This window comes from Pelecanus crispus, chromosome 30, assembly GCF_030463565.1.
Source record: "Pelecanus crispus isolate bPelCri1 chromosome 30, bPelCri1.pri, whole genome shotgun sequence".
NCBI lineage: Eukaryota > Metazoa > Chordata > Aves > Pelecaniformes > Pelecanidae > Pelecanus > Pelecanus crispus.
The window spans coordinates 900325-909801 of NC_134672.1; the positions used below are offsets into that span (position 1 = coordinate 900325).

General features: G+C 69.6%; 1 protein-coding gene across 1 annotated transcript; it reads left to right on the forward strand.

Annotated features, from left to right (window-relative positions):
* The first annotated feature begins 1365 nt into the window (after positions 1-1365).
* On the forward strand, positions 1366-8947 carry PPP1R13L (protein phosphatase 1 regulatory subunit 13 like). The gene is given in 13 exon segments (XM_075725452.1): positions 1366-1420; positions 1505-1623; positions 1717-2110; positions 2765-2863; positions 3444-3544; positions 3661-3840; positions 3842-4025; positions 4350-4792; positions 5823-5960; positions 6452-6585; positions 7313-7479; positions 8172-8371; positions 8909-8947. Coding segments are annotated over 13 exon segments (2253 nt in total).
* The last annotated feature ends 530 nt before the right edge of the window (positions 8948-9477 follow it).

Genomic DNA, 9477 nt, shown 5'->3' on the forward strand with positions numbered 1-9477 from the left:
CCACCGTGGGATCCCCACTTCGCTCGTGGGACCCCGCCCCCCGTGGGATCTGCCCCCCCCCCGTGGGAACCCCCCCGTGGGACCCGCCCCCCCCCACCCCCGGCACCCTGGGGCGCAGGGCGCGGCCCCCCCGCTCAGCACCCTCCCCCGCGTGACCTAGCGCTCTGGAATTGGGCGTAGAGGCCGTGGGGACGCGGGCGCACCACCGGCACCCCACGGCACCCTGCTGCACCCCACGGCACCCTGCTGCACCCCGCCAGGTACTGACCCCCCGTGGGGCCCATGGGGCTGGTTTGGGTTTTCTGGGGAGCACCCGTGGGTGCCTGGGCCCAGTTTGGGGCGCTGGGGCAGCACCCTGGGGTGCCTGGACGCTGGGGTCCGGTTTCGGGGTGCTGAGGTGGGGGGGGAGCACCCTTGGGTGCCTGGACATGGGTCCGGTTCAGGGTGCTCAGAGGGGGATAGGAGCACCATTGGGTGTCTGGCTCTGATTTGGGGTGCTCTGGAGCAGGGGGGCAGCACCCTTGGGGACCCAGATGCCTGGGTCTGGTTTGGGGTGCTGAGGGGATTTGGGAGCACCCTTGGGTGCCCAGGCCCTGTTTGGGGCCCCGGGGCAGCACCCTTGGTTACCCAGATGCCGGGGTCAGATTTGGGGTGCTGGGGGGGGGGAGCTGGGGTGCTGGGGATGCCTGGGTCCGGTTTGGGGTTCTGGCGGGGGGGAGCACCCATGGGTGCCCGGCCGCCTGGGTTCTTTCCCAGCTCCGCTCCCGTCTCGCCGCCCGGCCCGGGGCGAGCTGGGGCTTGTCCCCGTCTCCCTGGGGCGAGGGCCGGGTGGGGCGGCCTGGGTGGGGCCACGGCGCTGGGGGGGGGTCCCCCAAACCCCCCTCTGCCCTCCCCAGGTGCGGGGCGGGGGACGCAGGGTGCCCTTGCAACACCCCAAATCCCCCCCCAGTGGCACTGGGGCACCCACAGTGGGGTGGGGGGGTCCCCTCTGCGTGGGGGGCAGAACCTTCTCCGTCCTGCCCCCCATGCCAGGTGACCCCAGCAGAAAGGGGGGGTCCTGGCACCCCACTTCTAGTAGGGTGGTGCACCCTCCCCCCCCCCTCCCACCAGGGCCCTGCCCCGGGGGGAGCGGGCGGTGCCCACTCCTTGCGATGGATTAATTACCGGTAATTACGATGATGATGATGATGATCCCCAAGAGGCGAGCGGGTCACAACACGTCCCTGCTCCCTGCGTTCCCAGGAGGTGCGGGCCGCAGGGTTGGGGTGGAGGGGTGGGGATGGAGTGGTGTCCCCCACCCTAGGTCACCCATTGCCCCCCACCCTCGGTCACCCATTGCCCCCCACCCACCCCAGGGCGGCGAAGATGGCAAGTGAGCGGCTGCATGGTGCCCAGGACCTGTTGGATCTCACCTTCCAGTGTGAGTTGGGGGGCTGGGGGGGACACAACCCCTTTCTGGGGTGCACCCTGACCCCCCCCCACCCTGCCTGTGCCCCCCACCCAGCCCTGGCCATGCAGCACATGGACCTGAAGCAGGTGGAGCTGGACACGGCGGTGGCCAAGGTGGACGAGCTCTCCCGGCAGCTCGAGTCCCTCTGGACTGATGGCCCCGGACCCCCAAAGGTAGGACCTGAGGCTTGGGGGGGGGCACTTGGGGGGCACCCCATTGCCCTCCATCCCCAACCCACCTCTCCCGGTGCCCCATCCCCGCCGCAGGAGCCGTACAGCCCCAGCCGGACCCGCTCGCCCCTCGGCCGGAGGAGCCTGGCACCGGAGAGCCCTGAGCTATCGGGGGACCCTCTTGGGCGCCCCGGCTCCCCCCGGACCCCCCATTACCTCCCGGGGGAGGATCGGGCCCCTTCGCCCCGCCCCAAGGTGCTGACGGTGCCCTACGAGGGGCTGGCGCTGCCCAGCCCGGGGGGCCGAGCCCCCTCCCCGCGCCCCCATCGCCCCTACGAGTTCCTAGGGCTCGGGGGGTCCCCCCGGCCGGGCGAGGGCGTTGTGTTCTTCCCCGAGCGGGTGCCCTCGCCCCGGCCCCCCGCACCCCCGCCCTACGAGGCGCACGGGCTGTACCCCTCCGTCAGCCCCACCGGCACCTTCCGGGCGCAGGGTAAGGCCACCACGGTGGGGACAGTCCCTGGGCTGGGGGTGGGAGCGGGGGCTGGTGTCCCCATCTTGGTGTGGCCCCGTCCTGGGGTGCCCCTGTCCCTCCTCGGGAAGCCCCGCCGTGAGATACTGTTGCCTCCCAGGGTGTCCCCAAACCATCTGGGGTGTCCCCAGTCCATCCTGGGGTGTCCCCATCTTGGGGTGCCTCTGTCCCCATCCCAGGGTGACCCTGTCATGAGGCATCTGCTGGTGTCCCCAACCTCCCCTGGAGTGACCCTGTCAAGGGGTATTCCCCATTCCTGCGTGTCCCCAAGCCACCCCAGGGTGCTCCTGTCCCCATCCCAAGGTGTCCCCATCCCATCCTGCAATGTCCTTGTCATGGGTTGTTCTCCCCACCCTAGTATGACCCCATCATGGGGCATCTCCCATCTTGGGGTGTCCCCAAGCTGTCCCAGAGTCCTCCTGTCCCATCCCGGGGTGTCCCCATCCCTGGGTGTCCCCAGGCCATCCTAGGGCATCCCTGTCACCGGGTGCTCCCGTCCCACCCTGGGGTGCCCCCGTCCATCCCCTGTACCCCAGTTTTAGTGCTGGGGGGGGGTGTGGGGTGTCTGGGCAATGTGGGGGGGTCCTCTCAGCCCCTGTCCCCCCCCCCCCCAAGATGACCTCGTCATCAAGCGGCGGCCGCAGAAGAGCTGGAATGAGTCCGACCTGGACGTGGCCTATGAGAAGAAACCCCCCGGCTCGGGGGGCTACGACCGTGAGCCTGGGGGGGAGCACATGGGGGGCTGAGGGGGCACATTGGGGTGCTGGGGGAAGCCAGGGCCGGCACCTCAAGTGGCTTTGGGAGTTTCAGGAAGGTTAGGGGTGTGGGGGGGGAGGGTTTTTGAGGGGTAGGGTGGGGATAGAGCTTCCAGGGGGATGGGGGGTCCTGAGGCAACTGGGGGGGCTGCTGGGGGGTCTGGGAGCAGGTTGGGCCTGGGGGGCAGGGAGCAGGAGGGTCTGGGGCTGCTGTGGGGGTCCAGGACTCCTGCGGGGGTTGGGGGACACCGTGTGGAGGTCTGGGGCTGTCGGTTTGGGTGCTGAGGTGGGTGGGGGTCCGGGCCTTGAGGGGCACCATGTGGGGGTGTGGGGCTGTCAGTTTGGGTGCTGAGGGAGTGGGTCTAGGGCTGCTGGGGGGGGGGGTCTGGGGTGTTGGGGGGGGGCCAGGGCTGCTGGGGGCAGAGGGTCCAAGGTTGCTGGGCGAGGTGTGGGGTGTATGGGCGAGAGTGGGGTTGCCTGTGGGGTGGGAGCCGCGTCCCCCCGAACCCTGGTGCCAAGCTCTGTCCCCACCCTCCCAGGCGCTGGCGAGGGGCAGCTGGGGCCACGGCCGCCCCTGGGGCTGGTGCTGGCGCCCTGGCGGGAGTCAAGCCTGGATGGCGGTGAGCGCGGGCAGGGCAAGGTGAGCGCCGGGGGGGGTCCAGCCACCGTCCCCAGACCCGGGCGCCTGACGCCGGGGTAGACAGGCACGTGGGCTGGCACCCGCCTCAACGCCTTGTTTCCCTCCTTCCCCCCCAGGATGGCGCCTACGGCGGGCACAGCGCCACCCTGCCCCGTAATTACAAGGTGGCCCCGCTGGCGGGCGAGCGGAGGGCGGAGGGTCCCTTTCGGCGCTCGGGACCCGGCACCCTGCCCCGCGGCTGGCACTTCTCCCAGCAGCCCGTCTCCCGCATCCCTGTGCCCCCCCAGGGCGGGCGACCCCCCCCGCCACAAGCCCCTACCTCTCTCCATGATCTTCAAGCTGCAAAATGCTTTTTGGGAGCAAGGGGGCGGTGGGCCCCGGGGGCTTCCCCTGGTCCCCCCCACCGGCCCCCGCGCAGCCCAAAAGCAGCCCCAGCTCCCGGTGCTGCTCCAGGCCCCCCCGGTGCTGCCTGGGGGCGAAGGTGAGGTGCCCGTGGGGTGGGGACTGGGTGCTTTAGGGTGGGGAGACATGGAGGTTATTGGGGGGGATCTGTGGGGCTCAAGAGGGCAGCAAGATGGGGGTTTGGGTGGGACTGGGGGGCTGCAGCATGAGGGGTCTGGAGTCTGGGGTGGGGGCAGCGAGGCTGCGGCATGCTGAAATGGGGAGTTTTGGGGGGGTCCGTGGGGCTGCACTGCGCTGACCCACGCAGGGTGGGGGGTCTGTGGGGCTGCGGTGTGCTGACCCACGTGAGCTGAGGGATCAGGGTGCTGGGTGCTGGAGTGCCCTGACCCCAGCTCTCTTGCAGGATCTGGGCGCCCCACGCCCCCCGAACCCATCCCGCCAGAGGGGGAGCCGGAGCTGGAGCGGCTGCTGCAGGGCGGGGAGGCGGAGGGGCTGGAGCGGCCCCTCAGCCCCACCCGGCTGCAGCCCCTCCTGCCCCCCGAGGCTCAGCGGGTCCCCGAATTCGAGGAGGTGGCGCGGGTGCTGGCCGAGATGCCGCGGCCACTCAAGCGCCGCGGCTCCATGGAGCAGAGCCCGGGCCCAGCCCTGCCGCCCACCCGCACTCGCCAGTACCAGCAGCTCATCACCCGCCTCCTGCACCGCTCGTCCCGCCGTGATGAGCCCCCGGCCCCCAGTGACACCGGCGCCTCACCTGACCTGCCACCCCCTGCTCCAGTGGTCCCTGAGGCCCGTCCGCCCCGCCACAGCCCCCCGCCGCAGTCCCCCAGCAGCCCTGCACCCACCCCGGTAAGTGTCTGCTGTCCCCAGGGTCCCCGAGGTGTCACGCAGTGCCTGGTGTCCCTTGGACCCCACCCTGGATGCCACAGAGGACCCGGTGTCCCTCGGAGTCCCTTGTGCTGCCACACAGTGCCCGGTGTCCCCCCCGTGTTCCTTGGAGCCCCCCGGGGTGCCAGGCCATGGGTGTTGTCCCCTTGGGTGCCTGGTGTCCCCAAAGCCTCCCCCAGCATCCCCAGAGATGGCACCGTGGTGCCAACCAGTCATACAGCGCTGGGTGGCCTGGGAGGTGTCCCGAAAATTCCCTAGGTGCTGTACAGTACTGGGTCCTCTGGGAGCTGACCCTGAGATTGCCTGGGTGCTGTATAGTACCGGGTGCCCCAGGAGGTGTCCCCAAGGTCCCTCGGGTGCTGTAGGGCACTGGGTGCCCCCCGAGGTGTCCCCAAGGTCCCCCAGGTGCTGCATGGTGCTGGGTACCCCAGGAAGTGTTCCTAAGGTCCTCTGGGTGCCATAGAGTGCCAGGTGCCCCAGGAGGTTTCTCCGAGGTCTCCAAGGTCCCATACGGCACTACGTACCCTGGGAGGTGTCCCCAAGATCACCCTAGTGCCACACTTTGTGGGGTGCCCTGGGAGGTCTCCCCAAAGTTCCCCGGCTGCTGCACGGCACCAGGTGCCCTGGGAGGTGTCCCCAAGGTCCTCCGGGTGCTGCACAGCACCGCGTGTCCCGGGAGGTGTCCCTAAGGTCCCCTGGGTGCCACATGGCACCAGGTGCCCTGGGAATTGTCCCCAGTGTGCCCCAGGTGCTGTACAGTGCCGGGCATGCCAGGAGGTGTCCCTCCCCAGAGTTCCCCAGGTGCCACATGGTCCCCAAGGTCCCCTGGATGCCATAGAGCACCGGGTGCCCTGGGAGGTGTCCCAAAGGTCCCCTGGTGTCATGGAGCGCCGGGTGCCCCGGGAGGTGTCCCCAGGGTCCCGTGGGTGCTGTACAGCGCCGGCTGCCCTGGCGGTGTCCCCCGGCCCCCCTGACCCCTTGGCTGCCACAGGAGCGGCGCTCGGCCCTGCGCGACCCCTCCTCGCCCCGCAGGCGCCCCGGGGCCCGCGTGCGCCTCAACCCCTTGGTGCTGCTGCTGGACGCGGCCCTGACTGGGGAGCTGGATGTGGTGCAGCAGGCGGTGGCGGAGGTGGGACCAGGAATGGGAGCAGGGGGTGGCAGGGACGAGGGTTGGGGTGGCGAGGGCTGGGGGACAGCGGGGACGAGGGGCTGGGGAACGAGGGCTGGGGGACAGCGGGGACGAGGGGCTGGGGAACGAGGGCTGGGGGACAGCGGGGATGAGGGGACAGGGAACGAGGGCTGGGGGACAGCGGGGACGAGGGGCTGGGGAACGAGGGCTGGGGGACAGCGGGGATGAGGGGACAGGGAACGAGGGCTGGGGGACAGCGGGGATGAGGGGACAGGGAACGAGGGCTGGGGGACAGCGGGGATGAGGGGACAGGGAACGAGGGCTGGGGGACAGCGGGGATGAGGGGACAGGGAACGAGGGCTGGGGGACAGCGGGGACAAGGGCTGGGGGACAGCGGGGACAAGGGGACGGGGTGCACAGTGTGCCTGGTGCTTGGGGGTGGCAGGGGCGGCAGAGGGTGGCAGTGTGGGGACAGGTGTGCGTGTCCCCAGCTGAACGACCCCAGCCAGCCCAACGACGAGGGCATCACGGCGCTGCACAACGCCATCTGCGGCGCCAACTACAGCATCGTCGACTTCCTCATCGCCAGCGGGGCCAACGTCAACTCCCCGGACAGCCACGGCTGGTGGGATGGGGACCCGCCGACATGGGGTGGGGGGAGGGGGGACCCCACAGCCACGGCTGGTGGGACGGGGACCCACCAACACGGGGTGGGGGGATGGGGCACCCCACAGCCATAGGGGGTGGGACAGGGATGGGGACCCACCGACACGGGGTGGGGGGACGGGAGACCCCACAGCCACAGCTGGTGGGGTAGGAGATGGGCCCTGGGGACCCCACAGACATGGAGGGGTGGGGAGAGCTGGGCCCCCCAGACCCCCACAGCCAGAGGGGCTGGGGACAGGGACCCCAGGGACCCACACAGCCATGGGGAACTGGCATGGGGACCCCAATAACCCCCAAGAGCCTGGCATGATTGGGGAGGGGGACAGAGGGGGACCGGCACCCCAATAACCCTGCCCCAACCCTGGGTGAGCAGGGACAGGGATGGAGACCCCCGTTACCCCCCCCCTCCCAGCCCAGCATGATTGGGGGGGACGACACACAGGGACCCCAATAATCTGTGTCAGCCTCCAGTGATTGGGGGACTCCAATAATCGCCCAACAGCCCTCGGTGATTGGGGATGGGGTGGGACGGGGGACCCTGAGCCCCCCATAACTGAGGGATGGGGACAGGCACGGAGGCTCCCTCATCCCCAGGGCACTGGAGGTGGACCCAGGGGATCCTTTGCCCCCCCCCCCCCCCCCCCCCCCCCAAAAAAAAAAAATTCCCCCCATCCTGCTGGTGCCAGGACGCCGCTGCACTGCGCAGCCTCGTGCAATGACACGGGGGTGTGTGTGGCCCTGGTGCGCCATGGCGCCGCCATCTTCGCCACTACTGCCAGCGACGGCAGCCTGGCCGTGGAGAAATGCGACCCATACCGGGAGGGCTACGCCGACTGCTACAACTACCTCACCGGTACCGGGTCGCGGGGAGCATGGGGGCACTGGGGGCACTGGGAGCATAGGGGTACTGGGCAGGTGTGGGTGCTGGGAAGGGGTATCAGGGGTGGTATGGGTGCTGGGAGGGGGTATCAGGGGAATATGGGTGCTGGGAGGGGGTATGGGGAGGTATGGGTGCTGGGAGGTGGCACTGGGAGGGTGTGGGTCCTGGGAGGGGGTACTGGGCAGGTATGGTTACTAGGAGAGGGGTACTGGGGTGGTGTGGGTGCTGGGAGGGGGTATTGGGAGAATGTGGGTGCTGGGAGGGGGTATTGGGAGAATGTGGGTGCTGGGAGGGGGTATAGGGAGGTATTGGTGCTGGGAGGGGATACTGGGCAGGCTATGGGTGCTGGGAGGGGGTATGGAGAGGCATGGGTGCTGGGAGGGGATGTGGGAGTATATGGGTACTGGGAGGAGGTATGGGGGGGCTATGAGTACTGGGAGGGGTACAGATGCTGGGAGGGGGTACCAGGGTGGGCACGGCTTCAGGGCAGGAGGGTGCCACAAGTGCAGTGCTACAGGGGTGCTTGGGGGGGGTGGTTCCAGAGTGCTTGGCAGGGGGGGTGGTTCCAGGGTACTGGGGGGGTTCAGGGCAACAGGGTGCTGGGGGTACAGTGGCACAGGGGGTGTTTGGGGGCATCCAGGGTGCTGACGTCCCCCATCTTGCAGAGGTGGAGCAGAGCATGGGGGTGCTGAACAGCGGGGTGGTCTACGCGCTGTGGGACTACAGTGCTGAGTTCGGGGACGAACTGTCTTTCCGTGAGGGTGAGCCCGTCACCGTCCTGCGCCGCCAGCCCCCCGAGGAGCTCGACTGGTGGTGGGGGTCCCTCTACGGCCACGAGGGCTATGTCCCCCGCAACTATTTTGGGGTGAGTGTGGGGGTCCCACAGCACCTGTGGTCCCAGTGGGCACCTACAGCACCCACATCCCTTAGGGGGTCCCACAGCGCCCACGGCCCCAGGGGGGTCCCACAGCCCCCACGGCCCTGAGGGGGACCTACAGCATCCACATCACTCAGGGTCCCACAGCACCCATGGCTCTAGGGGGGTCCCACAGCGCCCACAGCCACCCCACAGCCCTGAGGGAGCACCCACAGCACCTATGGCCACAGAGGGGGACCCACAGCCCCAGAGGGGCCCCACAGCACCCATGGCCACCTCACAGCCCGGGGGGGCAGCCACAGCACCCGCAGCCCTAGGAGGGTGCCCACGGCACCCATGGCCCCCACCCCACAGCCCCAGGGGGACACACACGGCACCCATGACCCTGGCCGGGTCCCACAGCACCCATGGTCCCCACAGCCCCTCCATGGTTGTGAGGGCGGATCTCATGGCCTCCCTGGCTCCTCCATGGCTTGTGGGGCTGGGGGGGGACACCCTCCCCCTGACACCCTCCCCCTCCCCCAGCTCTTCCCCAGGGTGCGGCCGCAGCGGAAGAAGGTCTGAGGGGGGGCCCTGAGGACATGGGGGACCCTGAGCTGGCGCTGGCCCCCGCAGCTGCTTGGATGCGTGGGTCCCCCTTTGCCGGCAGGCACCTCCTCGGCTGGCCCCCCCATCCCGTCCCACCACGTCTGAGCAAGGCAGCGGGGTGCCCCCCCACCCCTGCAGTGTCATGTATCCCCCCCCCGGCTGGTGACAGTAGGTGTCACCCCACAGTCTTGGCTTCTCTGGGGAGTAAAGAGCCTTCGGCTGCTCCTGGTGGGCTCCATCTTCTGTGTCACGGGTGGGGGGGCTGTGAGGACTGAGGGGGACACGGGTGGGGATACCCTGCATTGGGCTGGGGGGGTACTGGGTGCAGATTCCCTGCTTGGGACTGGGGTGGTGACATGGGTGGTGATGCCCTGCTTGGGACCGGAGCGGGGGACACAGGTGGGGATGTCCTGCTTGGGACTGGAGGGTTGACATGGGTGGGTACACTCCACTCGGGACCGGGGGGGACATGGGTGGGGACATCCTGCATCAGACTGGGGGGAGTG